General features: G+C 37.7%; 1 protein-coding gene across 1 annotated transcript in view; it reads right to left on the reverse strand.

Annotated features, from left to right (window-relative positions):
• mycbp2 (MYC binding protein 2) overlaps positions 1-25,175 on the reverse strand; it is a 132,058-nt gene that overhangs the window by 34,592 nt on the left and 72,291 nt on the right. The window contains exons 33-52 of the mRNA XM_016564075.1: positions 24,103-24,324; positions 23,827-24,018; positions 21,584-21,790; positions 18,731-18,868; positions 18,469-18,647; positions 18,242-18,384; positions 16,912-17,012; positions 16,536-16,754; positions 12,653-12,875; positions 11,843-11,961; positions 11,383-11,470; positions 9,583-9,632; positions 9,326-9,498; positions 9,065-9,209; positions 8,783-8,989; positions 7,812-7,867; positions 7,600-7,715; positions 7,229-7,326; positions 6,043-6,159; positions 4,158-4,298 (exon numbers count right to left, since the gene is read on the reverse strand). Of these exons, the coding sequence (XP_016419561.1) occupies positions 4,158-4,298; positions 6,043-6,159; positions 7,229-7,326; positions 7,600-7,715; positions 7,812-7,867; positions 8,783-8,989; positions 9,065-9,209; positions 9,326-9,498; positions 9,583-9,632; positions 11,383-11,470; positions 11,843-11,961; positions 12,653-12,875; positions 16,536-16,754; positions 16,912-17,012; positions 18,242-18,384; positions 18,469-18,647; positions 18,731-18,868; positions 21,584-21,790; positions 23,827-24,018; positions 24,103-24,324 (2,934 nt within the window). The remainder of the gene's footprint in view (positions 1-4,157; positions 4,299-6,042; positions 6,160-7,228; positions 7,327-7,599; positions 7,716-7,811; positions 7,868-8,782; positions 8,990-9,064; positions 9,210-9,325; positions 9,499-9,582; positions 9,633-11,382; positions 11,471-11,842; positions 11,962-12,652; positions 12,876-16,535; positions 16,755-16,911; positions 17,013-18,241; positions 18,385-18,468; positions 18,648-18,730; positions 18,869-21,583; positions 21,791-23,826; positions 24,019-24,102; positions 24,325-25,175) is intronic.

Genomic DNA, 25,175 nt, shown 5'->3' on the forward strand with positions numbered 1-25,175 from the left:
CATTTTCGTCTCTACTGCGTCACTTTGGACTCGTGTTCACGACAGTATCATTTTTTCGTTATTTACTGTCGTGAACGCGCATCCACAATTCTCGTAGCTTCGTAACTTTACAGTTGAACCACTGATGTCTTATACAGACTACTTTGTCGATCATCTTGGTAATTTTCTGGACCTTGAACATGGTAGTTACCTTGCTGTCTATGGGAGGGTCAGAGAGCCCTCAGATTTCATCAAAAATATCTTAAATTGTGTTCCGAAGATGAATGAAGGTCTTACGGGTTTCGAACAACACGAGGGTGAGTAATTAATGACAGAATTTTCATTTTTGGGTGAACTAACCCTTTAACAGATGTGATCAATATTAACTGTCATAAAGTGTGTGAAAACTCCTCAAAAATGTATTAACCTTTTGTGTTTCATGGAAGAAAACAGCATACTAATTTTTAAAAAGGACATGAAGGTGAGTAAATGACGACAAAATGTTTATTTTGTGGGTGAACTATTTCTTTAAATCCTCATGCAACTGAATTTAAATTGTTTTAATTGTGAACTACGACATGAAAACGCAAAAAGCTTTACCCAAGATTAACATTAATGCAATGTAATGACCATTAGGTTCAAAACGTGTTACTGGAAACTTTGTGCATACAAGGAAAAGATGGTAAAATATATTTGTTTCACTCACACAATTTACACAATTAAACATGCAACTCTGATGATTCTCCAGTACTACATGTAAAAATCACAATCTGAAACGTCTCAAAAACATGGGAAACACTGGCGAAAAGCAAAGCAGCAGCCAAGCTACACACACCTCATCTCACAACTCACCTGAGGAAAACAAGATAAGGTCGTCCAAGACAAAAAGTCGATATCCCTGACTCCTTGGCTAGTGCTAAAGATATTCTGAGCAACAGATTATAAGCAAGTCAAAACACGATCAGGAATTCCCTTCAATTAGAAACGCAGATGGCATGGTTGGTCTTTTTTTGGAAGAGATGGATTTGTTGCAGTGACAGTTTCTTTATGTGCATTTTAATTCTTTTGAATTTTCTTCATGAGACAGTACAAGAAGAATTTGACGGCTGAGAAGAAGGTCTAGAAAACAAAACGATCCTAATTCTGCAGAAGATTGTGCTCCAATTGCAACAGAATTTAAATCACATCAAAATACGGCAAATGAAAAATAAATCACATAAGAAATATGAAGCTTCATAATCTTCCAAAAAAGATCGGTGGTGTGCCATGCTGTTCATACTGGGAGCCTTGATGATATTTTCACATCCAGAGGTAATTATGCTCTCCGAATCACTTGCTTTCAGGCCTTGGCTTAGGACAACGGCTTGTTTCATGGCAGAACCTCATTAAAAGTTGCGGGACCCCGACAGCTAATTCAGTGTGAGAAATTTAAACGGATCAATCACCTTTAAACCAAATGCTGAAAAGGTTTCACTGAACAAATTTTTAAGCAAATGAATCTTTACAATTTCAGATTGGTTATGTGAAGAGATTAAAGTTTTCATTGGGCCGCACTGATGCAGCTCATGTCATGACCAGCAAAGCTCTGTACACTGATATTCGTTACCACACAAGAGCTATTTTTCACACCACATATAATGAGTAACAACACGGTAGGGCTGCACAATTAATCAAAGAGATTATGATTACAGCTGTCACAATAAACTAATCATGAAGTATCAATTACAGCATTTCCTTTAGGTGTATTCCTGTCACCTTGTTTGCGCATTGGACTTGTTTTATTTCTGTTACGAGAAAGAAAGTTGAAGAAACATGACCTGACATTCCAAAAAAAAGCTGTAAAAGCAAATCAAAAACAATCATGACATGTTGCACCACTCGCTTACAATGTAGATAGTGTAGATGCTAACATACACCGGAATGAGTGATATGCCAAACCTAGAACACTGGAATACACAAAACAACATTTGCACAGGATTTTGCTCTTGATTTGCAGTCTGGAAGAGTTAACACTAGTTGGAGAAAGTCAAAGTCAGTCTGCAGATTTTGGGATGCAGTAATTGGCCTATTTTGCAGAAAATCTTATAATGTATTATGGAGAGATTTTTTGTGTTTTTTTTTGCTTCAGAATCTGGCCCTGTTTACACCTGGTATTAAGATACATTTTGGTCAATCAGATCACAACTAGACAAGGCAGACACATTCCCATTCACACCTCAGTGTTTCCCATACATTGATTTATTTGTGGTGGCCCGCAATAAACATGAGCATTGCACGTTTCAAAATCATAACGCGGCACGGGTGTTTTTATATAAATGTATCTTTTTTGAAAGGCACCGATTGTCTTCAGAAAAGTTTTGATGTCATTTTCATTTAATCTTTCCTATAATGCCTGATAAAGTAGCGTTCATGAGCGCAGCGCAGCACTGCTTTGATTACAGCCGTTACCGGGAAAACAGCTATTTCTGCCGCTCCTAAAGCGCCTCCTGCTGGCAGAGAATGAATTTGTACTTTCAATAAGCCTGTCTGCTGTTTTATATTTACATTATATACATATATATTTCCCCCAGGCGAAGTGCCACCACACAAAGAGTGTAAGTCTGTGGGAAACACTGCACATGGTGTTTTAATCCATCTCTTTTGTTCACTTTCAACCACTTTCCAGATTACTTTAATGGGAGGGTCAATGGTCGGGTGTATGAATGGGCTTTTTCTTATCTATCGATCTACATCTGCGAAAAAGCTTGCACACTTTACATAAACATAAAATGAAAAACAATGTGGAGAGCAACAGCTTTCCTTTCTGCTCTGATAGCTGCAAAACTACACCGAACAATGTGGGTTTGTGTTTTAATGTGGGTAACAATGTGGGTTTGTGTTTGTTCAAACGCTCCCGTGTGCTTACGCTCAGTGAAGAGCGAGAAGCGATGATCATTGTAGCCAATCACAGTCACATCTGTTGAGCGCGTGAACACATTGGCCAATCAGCAATGTTTAAGAATCGGCTCAACAGCGCTCAAATGTTAGCGGGAAATGGACGTTTTTAAAATTTCAGTACCGACTGGTACCAAAGTCGGTACTTTTGACAACACTAGTTTGTAAACAACAAAACACATTCACTTACACATATTCGAGAATCAAAATATCAGACAGTTGATGACATAGTTAAAGTTTGTGAATATTTTGAATAAAAAAGGAAAAACGAAATAAAAAAGTGATACATCTGTCATACAGCACTATTGTGGCTGCGGTGTGTAACGTGTATGACAAACACCATGGAAATAATAAGGTGATACGTTCTAAAGCAAACGTTTATTTCGGAAGCGATCAAATCGCAGTTAATCAAATTTAAAGCCTTGGTCATGTGTCTCCTAGCAAAGAGGTGCACATTTCTATGCAATTTTGCTGACACCCAGTTTTTCTCTGTAACTGTTTACAAAGTTGGCAAAGTGTATGATGCCCAGTGCTTTAATGTGGGTAACAATGGGGTTCAACCGTAATTTTACGAAGCTACGAGAATACTTTTTGTACGCAAAGAAAACAAACATAACGACTTTATTCAACAATTCGTCTCCTCCGCGTCACCCTGGTGCCATTTCGGAGAGTATCCACTGAACGTAAACATCGTATGCTATTCCGTGTCAGCTGCGTCACGCGTTATAAAGTCGTTATTTTTATTAGTATATTCCAGTCTTTATAATAAACATGGTGTAAATGTGGTATAAACCGGATTATTTTCTTAACAAGAAACATAATATTTTAATGTGAACATAAATGCAAAATCTTGCAAAATACGAACTTTGTCATAATCGTGCAGCCCTACAAAACAGTGTGCATGAGTTAGTGACTTTCAACCAGGAGTTAATAAGACAAGGGACTGGCAACATGCACCCACCCATAACACTCTCCATCCTGGTCTCCGAGTGATCATGCTCAAACTAAACTACACCGTAGCACTAACACATGCAGACACATTTAGTTGGTCTTTGTAAGTAATCGACACAGCATGCATGTAGACATTTGGGAGTGGGTCATTAGATGCCCATGGTTCACTGTAAAATGAGCCAAACTGAAGTATATCGAATGATCACCCTAAACATGCTGGCAGTTACAAATCCCGTTCCCAAATGAGGAATATGTAGGGGCTCCGGCTAATCTACGAAGGGCCTTTTACTTACGTCGACAGGGACGAGGAGGCTTCTGCCCAGATGCTGGTTAAAAGAGAGGCACCAGGCTTCAGTGTACCCATTCATGTTGGGAACATACTTCTTTACTGTCTCATCATTCAGTCTGAGCCAGACACCATCATCATTGTGGATCTATGGGAAACAAGCAACAGAGCGGAGCCATGCCCTCCTGTAACTGCTAAGACGCCTCTCGCACGAGCCTCTGAGGCTGCAGAGCCAATCGCGTTAATGCGCAGCACCAACTAATTGGATTTACAGTGGAAGTCCAGTTGAGGGGAAATGAGATGCGTCATCTACAGAATTTGTATATGCATGTAAATGCTATTGGCGGTTGTCAGCAGGGAACAACAGGCCCTTTCACGTTACTCAAGTTCAAGCTTCAACATGCTCCGCACGAGAGTCATGCGCTACTTTGAGCATGTGAAAAGCACTGCAGTGCCATCGAAAGGGTAACTTCTGCCAGTTAACAAAACAGTAGGAAGTTTACACTACCACTCAAAAGTTTGGACATGAAAGTAAAATAAAATATATATATATATATTTTAATATTCATTTGATTCCCTTACTATCCATTCCAACAAATCCATTTAAAAAAGTTATTTTAGTTTTGCAAAGCAATTAATCTGCAAAAACAATTTTAAGCATTAAACATTGATCCAAATTTGGTAATATAATATTTAAATAATTATTAATATTGATAACACAAAACCCTTCAAAAGTCTGGGGGCAGTAAGATTAGTTGAATACGTAAGAAATCACAGTAAGAAATTAATAATACCATTCAGCAAAAATGTATTAAACTGAACAGAACTGATCAAAAATAATTTATAATGTTACAAAAGATTTCTATTTCCAATAAATGCTGAAGAATCCTGAAAAAAAGTACAACAGTTTCCCCTAAAATACTAGGCAGCATCTGAACTGTTTTCAATATTGATAAAAATGTTTGAATAGAAATGTTGAAAAAGGTTGAAAATGTTTCTTGAGCACCAAATCAGCATATTAGTATGACTTCAGATGGATCATGTGACTCTAAAGACTGGAGTAATGATGCTGAAAATTCAGCTTAAATAAAAATGTTAAAATATGTTAAAATGTATATTAAAACGGTTATAAAATAGTTCAGTTATTTTTCATTGTAAAACTGTTTTTTTAATCACATGAATGCAGAGACTTCTATAAACATATATAGAATTATTTTATTGACCAAACTTCTAAACAGTAGTGTATAAATATTAAAACAACAGATTTGAATTGATAATATATTATGTAATTAATAAGATGCATATACAAAGTATTCCATAAAATGAAAAATAAATTCAGTTAAATGTGTCCAAAATTTTAAATGCAAAGTGTGTTTGTTATAAAAATAGTTTGGCCTATCATGCAAATGTCATGCAGTTTTTCCAATTAGATGTGCTTTGAAAGGTCAACAGCAAATGATTGAGGCAAGTTTCTTGGTAAGGCTGTAGCTAACGCTTTTCTCCACAGAGTTCAATGCACCTGCCAGTCATGTGAAAGGGCCTTCAGAGCAACCGACAGCATTGTGGATGTGAGATTGGCTCTAATAGGAGCTATGAGTGATTGGCATGCAGCAATGGGCTTTTTAGCAATTGGCTAGTTCCTATTTGAGATTTAACTACAGCCTCAAAGTCTCCTGCATGTGAATGAAGCAAAGGATAGGCAAATAAACGCTTGTGACCAAATCAAAAGTCAAACTGAAAGCTTAGAGAGATGCAGAAATTGTTTTAAAAGCCTTTTTTTTTTAAACAGAACATTAATCAATCATTCATACTTATGTTCACAGATTAAAGAAAGAGAAAACAGAAAAGGGCTTGAATTCAGAACAGTTTGGCCCTATTCTAGAGCGGTTTACCTCGTCAATGAATGTGATGGTGCCATTGACTTGGACTATGCCTATCTGTTCGCTCTGCAGAGAGGGGTGACTACGCACACGCAGCCCTGCGCTGTCCTTGGCCACAAATTTGCGCACCTGAGAGAAGCAGAGGGGGAGAGACAGAGAGACAGTGAGACAGACGAGAAGATGGCAGGAAGCTGCAGTCAGAGAGCGAGGCTTCACAGCACAGAGAGCACAGAACCGCAGATCCTGTCAGACGAGAGAAATGTCAGTCCATCCGATGAGCTGAGACATTCGGCAGCAAAGACATTTGATTTTGCGCAGTTGTGTTGCTTGTTTCCCAGTTCAATGCACAGTAAAGAAATACACGGTGAAAAAAAAAAAAAACAGTAACACTATTTGCACTCGTATGTATAAATAGTCTCTAGCCCTCCACACTAACTTTCACCTATATAAACAAAAACGAACGTACCAATGTGTGTGTATATATATATATAATAAGTAATAGATGCTAGGTGTAAGCTACAAGTAAATAGACAAAATATTTATAATAATTAAGTAATAAATAATGGATATTGAGATTATCCAGCCACAGGATGTCAACTTCCAGAATCATACATTTCATAAAATTGATCATAATTTCCAGAGAATAACAGTCCAGTTGTGAACATTTGAAAAGTCTGAAAAGTTTGGGATCATTATTATGAATCCTTTTAAACCGCAAAGATGCATTAAAAGTGACAGTGAACAAATTATAATGTTAATATAAGATTTCTATTTCAAATGCAGTTCTTTTAAACTTTCCATTCATCAAAAAGCAGGGGAAAATGTGTCAAGGTTTTCACAAAAATATTAAGCAGCACAACTGTTTTCAACATAGTTTTTTGAGCAGCAAATCGGCATATTAGAATGATTTCTGAAGGATCATGTAACACTGAAGACTGGAGTAATGACGCTGAAAATTCAGCTTTGCATCACAGGAATAAACTATTTTAAAATATATTCGAACAGAAAAGTTTTTTCAAATTGTAATAATATTCTGCAATATTACTGTTTAACTGTATTTTTGGTAAAATAAATGCAGCCTTGGTGAGAATTTGTTTTTTTACCAATCTTACCAACCTAAACTTTTGAATGTGGTATAAATTGAATGGCTGAAGTGGTCAGACCTGATCCGTAGTCGCTTGGGAATTTGGGAACTCACCTTGCTAGGCTGAGGTTCAGCTTTAGGTTTGACCATCTGTGTGCCAGGAGGGATCATTCCTTTGGGTGGATCTTTGACCTCCACCTCCAGACCAGCATCTGAACAAACATTATTCTAGTCAGCAAACCCATTTCATGAGCTCTGTAATATCAAGAGTTACTACACTGGTTTAAAAAAAAAAAAAAGACCATGCAAAACGACTATAAATCATATTTTCTTTTTTTTAATATTTATTTTTTTCTCTCATTTTCTGAAGGAACTGCTCATTTTGAAAACCTATTTGAGCACTAGAAACATACACGATCCACTTTAGACACCCTCCAAACACAGAGCTCTAATATGAAGATGAATAAATCCTGAAAAGCAGTTACCAATCTCAATGCCATCGATGGTCACATGAATGGTGTACAGCCCAACAGCACCAGGGGTCCAGTTAGCGCTGTAGGTGCCGTCTGTGTTTGCCCGGATAAGCATGTTCTCACTGGGTCTGAGTAAAAAGTGAACACACTGAACATGAAACCCGGTCTTACATTTGAATTTGTTTGTAATTTATGTGTGACACGTAGAAAAATAGTCTTTGAACCTCTTTGGTGTCGGTGAGGCGAAGCGAAGCTCTTCAAAGGAGTAATTTTCATATGCCTGCATTAAAAAAAAGTAAGCGATAATGTAAAAAAGTTGACGTAATGAAAATTCACCCTATATATTTTGTAAATGCATGTTATTGATCTTATATTGAATGATTCATCCAAGAATTAACTGCAAATGTGCATAGATTTTTGAGTGCAATGGCCACATCTCAAAATCTAATGAACAAACAATGGATAGAATCAAATATCGGCCCTACATTTTTTTTCCTCAATAATCCATTTCACGTGGTTGTTCATCACAATACAGAAGAAACGATCTGCCATTAATTCCATTATATTACATAAAGTGTGACTTAAATGTCCAAATAATGCCACCCGATTTAGAGAGAAAAAATAATTCTGAAAAACAAATTTTCTGATAAAAACTCTTATTGCGATTTTAAATGCAATTTTAAAAAAATTGCTTCGCTTGTTTGTAGGGCTGCACAATTTGGCCAAAATGTTGTACAAAAAAGGGGGAGGGGGACAATAAAATAAGAAATCTTACTGCTGTAATATTTCACCATAAAAAAAAAAAAAACAAATAGAGAAAAATAGATATTTAAAAAATACTACTATTACTAATAATAATTTGATTTTACTTTACATTGCAAATGTAAAATTACAATACTAATCTTTATGGCTGGTTTAATTTCTTAATTTTCAAATGTTAAATTAGTGAACATTTATTTTGATGGAAAACCGCAGAGAGCCCTTAAAATGTCTCTTTTGTTGTTGCTTCTCATTACACGTTTGGAAAGATGGTTAAAACGTGAAAATTTATAGTAAAATTAAACTGCAGCCTTTGCCATTTATTAATCGCACTAAGCCATATCACAATTTCAGTACTAGATCAATTAATTAGGCAGCCCCAATCCAAATAATTTTCGCAGCTACTGTGTTTATCAAGTCAAGAGATGAGAGGAACCTTCATCATGGTGATGGCGATATATCGGGCCTCTTTGATGATCATGGGCTCATATGTCGCCTCCAGTTTGGGCGGTGGGTGGCCACCGTAGGTGAGGTCAGTGCCTGATGTGGAATTAGAGGAGCTGCCTGGCAAACGCTGCAGTTTCTTCATGTTCTCCTGCTGGAGGGACTTCTTCTGAGAGACAGGAACAGCCTTGACTTCAACCTAAAACACAGAGCAGAGACAGTTAGATATATGCTGGTTTCATAACATACCTTTTGATACGAGAAAGATGTTAACCTTCATGTTTGGCACATGCACAACATCTCCATATTGGTCTTTGGTCTGCACCACAACAGTAGTGGGCCAGCCACAGCGGATGTCGTCTTTGTTGAGTATGAGCGAGGTCTTCTGAGGGTCTGCGTAGGAGTCTGGCTGAAGCCACCTGGGACAGCAGAATGGTAAAGATGCTAAGATGAGGGCCAGGTTTTAAAGGATGTATAAACAGTACATATTAGATTCTTTATGAATAAAGGGAGCTGAAAAATATTTGAGACCAACCTGGCGAGCCGCCCGCCGCTGGAGTTCTGCACACAGGTGATGAAGTCCTCTAGGAAGGAGTGTTCGTTAGTCTGCAGGTGCAGTGGCAGGTTGCCCTCCAGCGCCTCTAGGATTGTGGGAGAGTGAGAAAGCACCAGTCCCTTCCCCAGGAGCCCTGAGTGGGTTTTACAAACCTGCTTGACACAAGCACACGATTAGAGCTCAGTCTGATGATGGTACTGTGCTCATAAACACCAAAACTATTTCTAATTCAGTACCTGGAGTGAGGCCTCCTCTAAAATCTCCAAATCCTCCTCCAGTTCATTTCCTGTAAGATGGTACATAATCCACATAATCAGATGAAAAAGACACAAAGTTCATGCTTATGATTTTATCAGTGGCACCAATAAAGGAAATATTAAGTTTCAATAGCTCAGATGTAGCTTTTCCAGTAACAAGCTACTTTTTAAGACTTTTAGAAGTTCCAGTGTAATTGGCAAATGTATCAATTTTATCAATTAAAAAAAATATATCAGGTATGGTCAGATTAATTAATTCTTTTTTTTATCCATTAAAATCCTGTTACTCTATCTGAGATTAATTCGAACATCTTTATATGTAAATAAATACACTACCGTATTTGAGGTCAATATGATTTTTTGAATGTTTTTAAAAGAAGTATCTTAATCAAGGCTTCATATATTTGATAAAAATACAGTGTAAATACAGAAACACAGTAATAATACAGTAATACTGTGAAATATCACACTTTTAAATAACTGTTTACTATTATAATCTATTTTAAAAAGTAATTTATTTCTGTTATGGCAAAGCTGAATTTTCAGCATCATTACTTCAGTCTTCAGTGTCACCTACAGAAATCAGTCTAATATGCTGATTTGCTGCTCAACAAACATTCCTTATTATTATCAATGTTGAAAACAGTTCCAACAGTGGAAACTGAGATACATTTTTTCAGGATTTTTTGATGAATAGAAAATTTAAGGGAACAGAATTTATTTGAAACAGAAGTCTTTTCTAACATTATATATGTCTTAAAGGTGCCATAGAATGCATTGATACAATATCTTAAATTGTTCTCTGATATCTACATAGAAGGTATGTGGCTTAGGTAAGGGTAAAAATCTCAAATCGCTTTTTACTTTCACTTTCGGGATTTGCGATCGCACGCGCTCTGTGTAAACTACAGCGGCAGTACTTACCACACATTTTACAAGATCAGATGTTTGTCAGTGGTGCTCAGGATCTGTAAATCATTCGCCATCATCCTCAGTCATCTCTCCTTCCTCTGTTTATGTGGTAAGTGAAATCTTATGTACTGTAATGTAACAGGCTACCGCTAGCAAGCAGCTAACCATGTCCCTTTAGTGGCTCGCGTTATTTTATTAGAACACGTTATTTGCTTTCTGTGCATTTCTGAATACAGACACTAACCCATCCCTGCACTTCACATCCCCTGCACAGCCTAGAACATAACATTTATTTCCATGATCTGCCATTTTCGCTATTATCCTCGTTTGTTTCTTCACAATACCTGCAGAACTTCTGATGATTTGGCTGTGCAAGTCTAGAACATGGGCGGGTATATGCAAATGTTGGGGGCGTAACTATTAGTGATCCCGACTGTAACGTCACAGTCGGTGTTATGTTCTGATTCGCCTATTTTTCAGTGGTCTTTTGCATGCACGAGATTTACATAAGAAGGGGGAAACAATGGTGTTTGAGGCTCACGGTATGTAATTTCCATGTACAGAACCGTTATTATTCAACTATGCCAAGGTAAATACAGTTTTCCATTCTACGGCACCTTTAACTCTCACTTTTGATAAATGTAATGCATCTTGGTTAGGAAAAATATAACTTTATTTAAAAAAAATAAATAAAAAATAATCTTACTGGCCCCAAACTTATGAATGGTAGTGCATGCTTTAAAAGGGTATCACTACTTTATATTAGTTAGCTACTTTAACTGCTTAAAATTATGAGTAGCTTGTAGCGTGCCACATTACAGTTTCTACTTATCTTCTCCAGCACTGGCAAGCAGCAGTCATTCTTACCTATGGGTAAAGCAAGATCCTTTTTCATGAGTGCAGCTGCACACACGCTTCCCAAATAGGCCAATTCCTTCTCCAGCTGAATAATTCCCTGAAACCACAGCCACATTTACATTACATTCAGATTTACAGCCACATGACAGATGCCTCAAATACATCACTATTCCTTTCTCTGGTCAAAAACCATCCATAATTGAGATGCTAGTAGTGGTAAATATAAATGAACTTTATTTAGATGTCCAAGCTGAAACCGTTTCCACCCAGATTTCAATACACATTTGTTGTATGAACAACAGCACTGCTCATGTTTCTTTTCTATATATTTCTGTAGATGCTGACCTGCAAATTATGTAATTTGACAGTGCAGGGCCACATAGGGTAAAAAGTAGGGTTCCTCAAATGTTAATACTTAATTTCATGCATTGGGCTCAGGTTTAAGACACATTCATATTGAATTTCATACCTCATCAAGACCAGGGTTAAACTCATAACCAACAGCTACACATTTGAATCCATAGAAACAGGCTTTCTCGTCTTTCACATAATCTGATGCAGTTTCCAAAGAGAAGTGGGCTTCGTTACCTGATATTAGACAAAGTAAATCAGTTAATGGGCGAGTCAGTGTAGCATAACTCACTTTGAATAATAATAAGGTGCAGGGTTATTATAGTTAATAAAAGGAAAACTACAACCATAAACATTGCCTTTACTTAAAATAAAAATAAATGTTAACTGAAAAAAATGAAGTAGAAAAAACTTAATGTACTAAAACAACGAAAGCTAAAAAGTTAATAAAAAAAAAAAACATTAAAAAACTAAGAAACTACAAGAAAGACAAAAACAATGACTAAAACTTCAACTATTATTCAAATAAAAATGGAAAATACAAAGATAAAAACTGATTTAAAATTTTCATTAAAAAAAATATAGTATCTCAGCAATACAAAAATATAACTGATAAGGTAGCACCTGTGCATATGATCTCAGTCCTCACAGAGATAATATTCTAAAAACAATCCCAAAATCTTCCTGATTGGGATCTGGTGTTTATAAACCCTCTGTAGGACAAAATATAGCTTTATCTGCTGACAATGTAAAGACTCCCGCTCAAGGGCCTTGAAGTGGTGTTAAGTAAACATTCTCAATAAATGGGTTCTTTTTAATAACTGAACATCAACAAATACTGACACGTCAACAGCATGTTAATCAGCATGAAAGCATAAGTGAACATTTATAAAGCTCTGAATTTGGCTGTCTGGGACATCGCTGTTACCTGGCAGCACCAAGACAGCGGTGGGCCAGCCACTGGAGCCAGAGAACTTCTTGAGCTCGGTCCAGCTGTTGATGGTCTCGTGAACCAGAGATTTGGAGCCGAGCCCAGAGAAGTGCATCGATCGGCTGGGGATCAGGAGACGGAGGACATCTTCTGGCTGTGCTGTGCCACACTGAGGATCAAACTCAATGGTCACCCAGCGAACGCAGTCTGGGAAGGAAACCTGGAAACCAGCACAGGGAAATGTGATTAAACCACTCTCATTAACCCCTTAATTGTCAAAGATCGGCGACGGCCCCAGATTATTGTTGTTTCACTTTCACAGCACGTTAAAACGTCACACGTCATCACACTCTTACTTGATCTGGACAAACTGTGCATCAGTAGAAAGATTAAAGACTCTAGCTTCGATAATTGACCACTGTTTTGATAAATTACTAAACTACTGTCACTGCAACAATGTTTTATGTCAGGAGTGCAAAATAATAAATCCGTATGCATCATATTTGGAATAGAAATTCACCACGCATTCATATTCAGTCACGTCTGCAGCGGTTTATTTGTGTTCACATAGCTTCACTGAACAGCGTCAATAAAGGCTTATATTCCAAAGATGCATATACATGGAGATATATAGACATATTTACTTCATATTTCTTCAGACAGAATCATCATTTCTATTCATTTTCCACTGATTTACGCGATCTGATGAAACTTAGCAGCTCCCTGGGCTGCCTCGGTGTGTTTACTCTTCCGTGCTCGTGCTGTGACTCAGAGAAACCTGATTCGTCCCGTCGCCTTGTCAATCTTATTGCGTCTCATAACAAGCCCCGTCTCATCCTGTCACGAGCTCCCCTGCTCTTCCGCGTTCATATCTGACCATAACAAACACAGAGAAACGTCTGTACCCACGAAATAACCAAATAATAAACACACGATTACGATAGTATATGGTTTGTATGTGATTTTCTTGAGATTTGGGGTATTTTCATAACAATAAAGAATGTGTACATCTGAAATGCTAATTTGTGCAGCGATATAAAAGGCTATAAATAGCATATTTTAACAACAGTAAACGACCAAATTCCACATGAGATCGCAAAAGGAGATTATTACAAACACTCGATGGTGGTTTAAAGTGAGTTTTGTGTAAAAGTGTATTATTAATGTCATAAATTGTCTTATGTGCTCCTGTGGTAGGGCATTGCGTTAGCAGCGCAAAAGGCCGTGGATTCGATTCCCAGGGAACACACATACTGGTAAAAAAATTTATAGTCTGAATGCACTGCAAGTCGCTTTGGATAAAAGCGTCTGCTAAATGCATAAATTATTATTATTATTACAGTTATTAATTATTATGTAGCTTGATGCTAATGTTAGCTCTAATGCAGCTGCAGAACAGGTGCAATTATGCTTCATGATGTATTTTGTCAAAATAATTGACGTAAGGTCGTTTTGTTGTATTTTTTTTAGAAAGACTTTTGATAATAGGCGGGTAAATGTATATTGGGATCGAAGCGATGTGGCTTGGTAAACCTTGTAATGGCAGAATAAAGGCTATAATGGCTGAATAAAAATAAAAGAATAATGATAAAAGAATAATGAGGATTATGTGTCATACCTGGCGGAGGTGTGAAAGGTTCGTCGAGTGAGAACAACAGAATCATGAATGGGGCAGTTTGTCGGGCCAGACATGAGGCAATAGCATGCAGGAGAGCTTACAGAGAACTTTTTTTATTAGCCTTTTATTAGCCTTCTCTAAAAACACACATGACATGGTCTCACAAAATATTTCATAAAATGCACAGTTTTAGAGATGTGTCCTCAGATTTGGAATGAAGCATGAGTAGACTTGTGGCTTTAGCTTCATTGTGTTTCTAAAAGCATCTACCACAGCAACATAATTTTTTATACATTTAAAAAAATATTTTTAATATTTTTATGTTTGAGCTTATATATCTCTATTATCATAACAGTCTGAGTAATTCTGATTCTTGAACAGTAAACTTTGAAGTGTCAGTGGCGGAGGTGTGAAAGGTTCGTCGAGTGAGAACAACAGAATCATGAATGGGGCAGTTTGTCGGGCCAGACATGAGGCAATAGCATGCAGGAGAGCTTACAGAGAACTTTTTTTATTAGCCTTTTATTAGCCTTCTCTAAAAACACACATGACATGGTCTCACAAAATATTTCATAAAATGCACAGTTTTAGAGATGTGTCCTCAGATTTGGAATGAAGCATGAGTAGACTTGTGGCTTTAGCTTCATTGTGTTTCTAAAAGCATCTACCACAGCAACATAATTTTTTATACATTTAAAAAAATATTTTTAATATTTTTATGTTTGAGCTTATATATCTCTATTATCATAACAGTCTGAGTAATTCTGATTCTTGAACAGTAAACTTTGTAGTGTCAGCTTTGTGACCATATGTATCTAGTCAGAAAGACTCATGAGCAGCAACCTTTTTATTTTGGGTATGTCATTTGTGTCTCCATGCCAACAATGGGGGGTGACAGCAAAGGGGTTAAGGTACACTGGTCATACTGCATCTCAATTTGTAACAAGTTGACTGGATGATCTGGCTGGTTTTTTAGGGTGCAGCTAGGGAGTTGATAGGTTGTTCTGGGTGGTCTTTTAGGGTGTTGCTGAGGTGTTCATTGGGTGTTCTGGGTGGATGTTTAAGGTGTTGATGGGGATTTGACTAGGTGTTCTAGGCGATTGTATAAGATGTTGCTGGGGAGCTATTTGGGTGTTCTGGGCGATTGTATAGGATGTTGCTGGGAAGTTGATTGGGTGTTCTGGGCGATTGTATACGATGTTGCTGGGGAGTTGATTGGGTGTTCTGGGCGATTGAATAGGATGTTGCTGGGGAGTTGATTGGGTGTTCTGGGCGATTGTATACGATGTTGTTGGGGAGTTGATTGGGTGTTCTGGGCGATTGAATAGGATGTTGCTGGGGAGTTGATTGGGTGTTCTGGGCGATTGAATAGGATGTTGCTGGGGAGTTGATTGGGTGTTCTGGGCGATTGAATAGGATGTTGCTGGGGAGTTGACTGGGTGTTCTGGGCGATTGTATAAGATGTTGCTGGGGAGCTATTTGGGTGTTCTGGGCGATTGTATAGGATGTTGCTGGGAAGTTGATTGGGTGTTCTGGGCGATTGTATACGATGTTGTTGGGGAGTTGATTGGGTGTTCTGGGCGATTGAATAGGATGTTGCTGGGGAGTTGATTGGGTGTTCTGGGCGATTGAATAGGATGTTGCTGGGGAGTTGACTGGGTGTTCTGGGCGATTGTATAAGATGTTGCTGGGGAGTTGATTGGGTGTTCTGGGCGATTGAATAGGGTGTTGCTGATGAGTTAATTTGGTTGTTCTGGGCGACTGTTTAGGGTGTTGCTAGGGAGTTAATTAGGTTGTTCTGGGCGACTGTTTAGGGTGTTGCTGGGGAGTTAATTTGGTTGTTCTGGGCGACTGTTTAGGGTGTTGCTGGGGAGTTGATTAAAATTATTAGAAAAATGTGCATGAAAACCATTAATCAGTATAAGCGTGTGAAACACAGTTCCCTACTATTTAAATTGCAGTTTATGCCACCTTTGTGTCTTATTTAAAACTGTCAACATCTTTTTGAGCTGCATTAACATGTAATGACTGGTCAGCGTTTGTGGTTTTAAAAGTCCGACTACTTTTTTATGGTTATCAAGAACAATCAGACAATGTTAATGTCAAGTCCTGTAAGCAGTTTCTAAAGTGTTATGAGTGGTTGCTAGAGCATTGCTAAATTATTCTAGTTAGTTGGCAGGGTGAAGTAAACAGGTTGCTAGATAATAAATAGCTAGATTTGCCCATATTCTGTTGAATGTCAAGAAACGAGAACTAATGTACCTTGTACTGGGTGACAGCAGCCTGCTTGTAGGGGTGATCACTCTCTATGACAGCATAATGATTTGAGGTGGTGCAAACTGATAGGCCCTGCTCCGGCTGGTTCCCAGTGGTGCTGTCTGTGGACTGGTTGGGATTGAAAGCGGGAGGGGCATATTTCTGGTTCAGGGCAGAAACAGCTGGAAGAAGTTCCTGCACCAAACCAAACACTTCCACCGCAGCCTAAGAGAAGACAACAATTCGAATTTTAAAACAGTTAGGCGTTGAGAAAGATATCATGAGAAAAAGGGAACTAACAATACTTGACTTGGCAGAGAAGACTGATCATTATCGCATCAAGAGCCAAGGTTGCTAATTACATGAAGAAAAACTCCCATACCTTAGGGACAGATGCAGCCACAGGACCAATGTATGCCAAAATAAGTGGAAGCAGCATTGAGAAAAGACTGGAGGAACTCAGGAGTTCTGGAATGTCTTCAACTGTAGAGACATCAGTAACATCAATCAATGTATATCCAATAGAGTAAATCTCAAATGTTAGCAGGCGGTAAGGTTTTACATTTTTTTTGAAAGAAGCCCCTTATGTTCACCAAGGCTGCATTTATTTTATAAAAAAAACTTAAGATTGTAAAAACTACTTTGGTGTGTCTCATGATCCTTCAGAAATCTTTCTAATATGCTTTTTGCATATTTTTAGCATATGTTTTGCAGCTAAATATTTTCAAATTTGAAATAGAAATATTTTGTAACATAAGAAATGTCTGCACTGTCACTTTTTATAAATGTAACGAATTCTTGCTGAATAAAAGTTTTTGTTTTTGTTTTTGTTTTTTTAAAGGGGTGGTTGATTGCAATTTCACTTTTTTAGATAATTTTCATGACAAGTGTGTATATTTTCCCCAATTTTTTTTCTGCAATTTCCATTATTCTTAATGGTGATGGCTTATTTTATTAACATTGCAGTAATAAGAATGAGGTCATTTTTTCATTAGGTTAATTAAATGGTTATTTATCACAAATTAATGTTACAATGCAAAATGTTCATGTTTTAAGCAAAATATAATGTCTTATCTCTATCATATGTGACCCTGGATCACAAAACCAGTCATAAGGGTCAATTTTTCGAAATTGAGATGTATACATCATCTGAAAGCTGAATAAATCAGCTTTCAATTGATATATGGTTTGTTACGATAGGACAATATTTGGCCGAGATACAACTATTTAAATATATGGAATCTGAGGGTGCAAAAAAAATCTAAATATTGAGAAAATCGCCTTTACAGTTGTCTTAAGTTGTTGAATTAAGTTCTTAGCAATGCAAATTACTAATCAAATATTAAGTTTTAATGTATTTACAGTAGGAAATGTACAAAATATAAGTTCTTAGCAATGCAAATTACTAATAAAATATTAAGTTTTAATGTATTTACAGTAGGAAATGTACAAAATATCTTAATGGAACATGATCTTTACTTAATATCCTAATGATTTTTGGCATAAAAGAAAAATTTATCATTTTGACCCATACAATGTATTTTTGGCTATTGCTACAAATATACCCCAGCGACTTAAGACTGGTTTTGTGGTCCAGGGTCACATATTAACATTAGCTCAACAAATGGTGTGAGTATGGTTTGGGACTATGCTTTTTTGCAACCAATAGCAGATGGGGAAGTTTGTAGGAAGCCTACAGAAGTGATCCTCACCGTCCACAGCAAAGGCCCTGTGGAGGAGGTCTTTGGCCGCCCGCACCACCACACTGACTACAGAAAGAGCACGACTGCAGTTCTTGTCCTCTTCATTGGCTTTGCTTAACAGCTGTGACTGCAGGTCACCATCATATTCACTCCTGTAACAAACAACCCGGATCAACAAGATGCAACATTTTATAAATAAGATTTCTTTTAGGCAGTGAAAGGAATAAAGTACAGACCTGTAATAGAGAATCTGGGGGATCTGGCCTCTGGTCTGGTTGGTGCCGTTGCTGCTCAGGCTGCAGGTGCTGAAGGTGAAGGTAACTCCATCAGAGCACTGCACGGTGGTCATGCCTCCATCCCCATTGGCTGTGCGGCTGCCATAGTTCCTCAGGCGGACAGCATATTTCACATTCTCCTGCAAGAGCAACAGGGTAGGAGTGAGTTTGCGCTGAAGTGAAGTTTATGCTTCGCGTGATTCATGTGTAAAATTCACAGCACCTTCAGAGGAACAGCTTTGTCCAGACGGATCTCAGCGATGTCACTGGGGGAGTCGTCAGTGCTGTAAGTGCCTTTGACCAGTTCTAGAGACGTCCATCTGTGGGAGTGGGCGGAATCTCCAGGGTGCTCCGTCTGAGCCTGATGAAATGGGAGAGATGGACAGAACAGGAACACAGAGAAAAACAACAGGGTAAGACATAGGGCTGGGTATCGAGTTCGATACTTTTTAGGCACCGACCGAATTGCCTCGATACCATCGAGTATCGAAAAACGTCTTGTCGTTCGGTACCAAATTTCGATACCTAAGGGGTTAATCTCATCAGCGTCAGTGAGCCAATAAGCCTGCAGCACTTGCCGGTGTGTTCGACTAGAAGAGGTGCGGCGCAGATCGATCATCCGCGAGAGCGATTCGAAAGCACACGGAGCAGTCTGCTCTCTTTAGCTCTCGTGGTACTGTAATACACCAGTATAGAGTAGCGCGGGAGCTGCGTGGAGTTCCGATCATATGCAGATGTCCGTTCATACTAACGTTACACGACCGAAAGCGCGTGTTATGTGACCATTCATGCAAACTGTAGCATCATGCATAAGACAATAAATAAGATTTATATTCCGCTTTTACTCAAAACTCACTTTAAACCACCACCGAGTGTTTGTAATAACTTCCGATTGCCGTCTAACAGGGCCGGATTTACGCATTGCTCAAGACATTGAGCAAATAAATATAACAAACAATAGGGTAAAAAATGACAAACTATTTCCATGTCTTCCACCTTTTTTATGTAGGCTACGGAAATCACGCTTTCTTTCTCCCAGTCTCTCTCACAGACGCACACACGCGGAGACGCGAACAGAAACTTCTTGTCAGCGCTGCACCGCGAATTTATCAGTAAAATAGTTTCGCAGCTGAAAAGCTACATGACATTTCTCAGTAGCGAGGTTCATGAAGGAGTTTAACTTAAAGATTCGCTATTAGTAGACGCTGCTGCTGAACGCTGCTGAGAGACGCATAGACGCAGGTATTCACACGCACTTAATCTCTCTCTCTCCCTCTCTCTAATAACCGCATTAGACTGCATTAATAACTGCGTTAGCCTGCATATCAATGGCTCAAGCCTCTGTTATCAGCTCTAAAATGACGTTTTGGAATTTGCAACGGAAGGTTTGGGATGAGGTGCGTAAAAAAATTAGTTCAACCCACACGAGATTTCAGGACGGAAACATGTCAAATGTCTTGAAACAAATGATCTGAACGAAGACTATTTGAGCTTTATTAAAACTATTTTGTTCCTTTGTGCAGTGGCTCAGGAGATGAGTCTTTGAGTTTGTATAAACATCAACAAGCTGAGAAATAAAACCAAAGTTTTTTTTTAGATAATGTAATCTTGTTAAAACTGATTTCATAAAATTGGTATCGAAAAAAGTATCGTTCAGGAACCGGTATCGAAGTCAAGGTATCGGTATCGGTATCGAAAAATTTTGAACGATACCCAGCCCTAGTAAGACACTGGGACAACTCATTCACACACAATCTAACTTACAGGAACGGTTCACCCAAAAACGAGTTTGTCTCAAACAGATTTGGCACCAAGAACCATATTTTGCAGAATATAAGTCACTTTTTTTTTTGCATGCATAGACATCATATCAGTTCTAGCACTGCTACCTTGACATCGCAGCCTATTCATCATCAAACAAAAATGCAGTTAACCAAACAGTTACAACTCATTTGAAATTATTAGTGCAATAGGGCTGTGCCAGTCAGTGTGACAGCCGCCCCATCGTGGTGGTCAAACACATTTGTGCCCATTTGAAGTTTGCTGTTTTACATGGATATTGGAACAAAGCCATGTTTACAATAGTTAGCAATCAAATGTCACATCATTAATATAAAAAAAATTGAATTTGTGTCAAACTGAGAGGTACGTGGGCCCACAAATTTGGATTAAGTTCATCTTTATATTCTGTTTGGTGAGCTGCTCACCCTTTTTGCCATGATTTTAACAATATTCCTTGAGTTACTGTACCAGACTAAACATTAAATCTTTTCCTTCTCTTTTCAAATTCTCACCATCTATCTTTATTGCAGGGGATTTCCATTTATTGTATGGGATTTCAACATTTATTAAAGTTTATTTTCCTTGTTTCAATCACTTTTAATCCCTATGTTTGCATTCTTTAATGTGGTAAAGTAGAAAAACGGGTGAAAACCTCAGATGGAAGTTTTTTTTCTTCTTCAGAAAACACGGTACTTTAGTCACATGGACTACTTTTATGATACTTTTCTAGGACTTTTTGGATCTTGACAGACATGTTCACAATAAACTGTTGTTGTATAGAAAAGGAGCTGTGTGAAGAATAATCTTCCTTTTATGTTCCACCTTAAAAATAACAGCATGCAGGTATGGAATCATATGAGAGTGAGTAAATAATGACCAACCCTCTACATTGCGAGTAAATCACTCGCATATGCGACTAAATCTTCACTCTAGCGACTAAATTATGTCTAATATTAGCCAATTGCTAATAAATTCTCAGATTTTACTCGCCAGTGTGTGAGTTGGAGGCTAAGTATAAGTTTAGCTCAGATATATTTTCACTCGCCGAACACTCTATGTGTGTGTATGTATGTCTATGTGTATGTGTATGTGTGTGTATATATGTATATGTGTATGTATATATTTATCAGTATGGCGAGTAAACAAAAAAATTTACTAGCCAATGGCGATTCAATTGCCAAGGTGTTCGTAGAGGGCTGATGACGAACATTCATTTATGTACAAACATTTCCTTTAACAGTCAGAAGTCTAGCTTCCATGTAACATCAGGTGATGAATACAACAAAAGACTTACATCATCAGCGAGCACCTCCAGCTCGTACTCATGGATGCCTCCTCCTCCGTATACACAGAAACCCACCAGCACCACCCCTGGCTTGTCCATAGTGAAACAGATGGCATCGGGCGAGCCGTTCCCCGTGTTCCAGCTGCGTCCCTGGCTGGTCTTGGTGAAGCGGTCGGGGGTGGACTTCACAGAGTGCAGGGAGTTCAGCCCGTCCACCTGCACAACAATAAAGAAGTTTCAAAAGTGTAGACAAGAACTTACACTTAGTCATTGCAGCACATTAAAGGTTCAAGTTGTGTAATTTTGGGGTGAACTGTCCCTTTAAGATGACGTGTCACTTCTTTTCCCAGCAGGTGGCAGCAGGCCAGATAACTGAGGGAGGATGTTTTTGTGATTGAACAGGAGCCTCCATGAGAACCGCCACCTACAACCATGCTTTTCCTGTGCTACTGCAAACAGCAGAAACTGGATGCCATTTGTGCAACTCTATTAGTGATTTGTATTTCACCTTTGGAAACGGACAGTGTTAAAGAGAAGTAAAGCAGCTGTAAAGCTCTTCATAACGTACTCTAATAGAGCATGACATGCCAGTTGCTATGGCAATGAGCCAATGGCCTTTTCTGAAGCGGCCGGAAGAGAAATGGACTGCAGCAGACTGTTGTGGTCCGGTGGAAGACACACCTGTGCACATGACTCAGTTTCATGAATCCCGCATGAGCAGGCCGACATGGAATCTGCACGCTTTACATTTGAATACTGATTTTTAGAAAAAATATACAGAATTCAAAGGATTTAAACAGGGTAAAATGTTTAACGAAGATGGAGTAGTACAGTCTTGTTGACCAGATTACAAAATATGTAATAAAAAAAAGTCTAGGTACTTCATCAAATCAAATCAAATCAAATGATTAAATATCAGTCTTTCTACAACAATAGTATCATATACAGATATTCAAGGGCAGGCTTTAAGATGGTTTAGATCCTACCTTGGTAATATTATTAGAAAATACGGAATTTGTTTCCATTTCCATTTAAATTAATAATAATAATAATTAATAATAATTCCTTACATTTATATAGCGCTTTTCTGTGCACTCAAAGCGCTTTACATAGAAGGGGGTATCTCCTCATCCACCACCAGAGTGCAGCATCCAAATTGTTAATTATACTTTATTATATTATTAAAAATATATAAATATTTGATTACTTTTTAAATATTATATATTTTTAAATATTTAAATAATATATTAATCTTTTTTTTTTCTCTCTCTCTCTCTCTCACACACACGCACACACACACACACACAACTGTACATAGTATGACATGCAGGTTTTTCCAACCCTCTGCACATACAATAAAAAATTACCATAAAAATAACATAGAAATAAAATATGAAAATGTACACAAGTCAGAATTAAAATGATTTAAATTGTATATTATATAAAAATGTACCGGTTCAGGGTCCAAAGAACTTGGGGGAAAGCTTAAATATACAAATATATTAATAAATATAAATATATTACAAATAACTAATAAATATTATTATTTAATTTATTTAAAATATATTTAATTTAAATTGAATAATACATTTAAATTTAAGGTCTTAATTAATTATATTAATAATATATGAATATTTTATCTTTGCAAATTTATATTATATATATATATATATAATATATGACAAGAGGTTATTTATTAGTATGCTTAATATGGTCCTTTTCTATCTTTTTTTTTCTCTTCTTCAGCTGGGAATGAAGAACATGAGGGTGGCTGCAATATAACAAAGAGTGAAAAATTTAAGGGGGTCTGAATACTTTCCGTACCCACTGTATATATAATATATGACAGGAGGTTAAAGAGCTGGTTGTCTGGTGCCGTCTCAACAACCTGGAGCTCAACACGCTAAAAACTGTGGAGATGATAGTGGACTTCAACCCCCCTGCTCTCCCTCCACTCACCATCATGAACAGTTCTGTGAGATTCCGATTCTGATTATATACATATAAAATATATTTGCATAGATCTGTCTTTATGTTTATATCATTTTATAAACTTCATTTTAATATAAACCTTTTAAATAAAGGACATGGGACAGGGATGTTCAGAATAATCCGGATGTGCAAATCTTTCTGTGGAGCTCTCTAGATACAGATTCTGCGTGGGATTCTGCCCGTGAAGGACAAAGAGACGAGGAAGAGTGTGTGTGTGGAAGTGAGGAATGAGAAGGAAGCGGGAGATTTGTCCTCCTAACCTCAGAGCCGAGAGCAGAGGCGGTGAGCTCACTGACGATACTGGCCAGCAGGCCGCAGGTGTTGGACACCAGATGAGGAGAAAAGAGCTCAACCTCCTTCCTCAGACTCTTCCTCACAGGAAGCACCACAATGACAAGCATCTTCTCCAGAACCTCCCGGAAAGTCGTCATGCCCATGAGATTCTCTTCCGTCTGATACGATAAAGAGAACTTTGTAACTGCTAAGGCAGATAAACATTAATAAAATCAGAAAGATGAAGGGACGTTAGTACTCACGTGGCTGAGCTTCTCCATGTGTGCCACCAGCAAGGGGAAGCGGTGAGCGAGGGCAGAGTCGTTTTCAGTGCTGACCTGCTTGACGAGGGAGCGCAGCAACACCTCCCCGTCGTACGCGATGGGCAAGACAGAGGTCAGCTTGACCGACGTGTTACACAGTGCTGACATCACCGCGGCCAGCAGACGGCTGCTCGACGTGCGGAAGTTCGCCTCTTGGATGTCCTGGAGGTCGACATGAAGGTCAACGTTATGATCAGTAGAGCCTCTGCTGCATCTAACCGGACTGTGTCTGATACCAGCAAAGTGATGAATGTATTGCTCAGGAATTTGAAAAAGAAAATATATGGAGTCTCTGTCCCTCTTTTTCAGAGAATCTCTTTGATTTAGTGTGCCATTGGAGATATTTTAGAGCTCAAATTCATCAGCTCTAAATCTGTCAAGAGGTTCATTTGCAGTGTGGGCTGGGAACTGAGAGTGGTTCAGCTGAAAAAGCATCTCTGTTAAAGAGGCTCTGTAGGTGAATATCACAAAAACATATCTAGTTCACATTTCACTCCCCCCAAAATATAAGAACTTTAAAAAAATGCTAAATTGTAAATATTCCCCCTTATATTAACACTTTCAGCCAAAATAAAATATACATGAAAATATGAATCATAATTACAATATACTAATATTGACAAAAATAAAATGTACACATTTACAAAATAGCATAATAGTCCATATATAGAAAAATGACAGGCATAGGTTATGCTACATGTATCCTAAATATATATAAAAATACATTATATCTTGCATTATGTTTTTATTTTATTTTTTCATATTTTTATTACAAGTATGCACATTTCCCAACAAACAGAGAACAATTTAATTGAGTTTTGTATTTGACATTATTCTCAATCATTAGATTTCAAATAGTTTAATAAAATTACTATAAAGTATTTCATTATAGAGCAAAAATTAAAAGCAGTACATTAACAACCACTTTTTACATGTTAAAACAATAAATCATTATTTGGTTTTGCATTAGAATAAAAAAAAAAATTAACATTTTAGATTGTAAATTATTTTGG

Source organism: Sinocyclocheilus rhinocerous, unplaced genomic scaffold (genome assembly GCF_001515625.1).
Source record: "Sinocyclocheilus rhinocerous isolate Xijiao unplaced genomic scaffold, SAMN03320098_v1.1 scaffold2245, whole genome shotgun sequence".
NCBI classification, from domain to species: Eukaryota; Metazoa; Chordata; class Actinopteri; order Cypriniformes; family Cyprinidae; genus Sinocyclocheilus; species Sinocyclocheilus rhinocerous.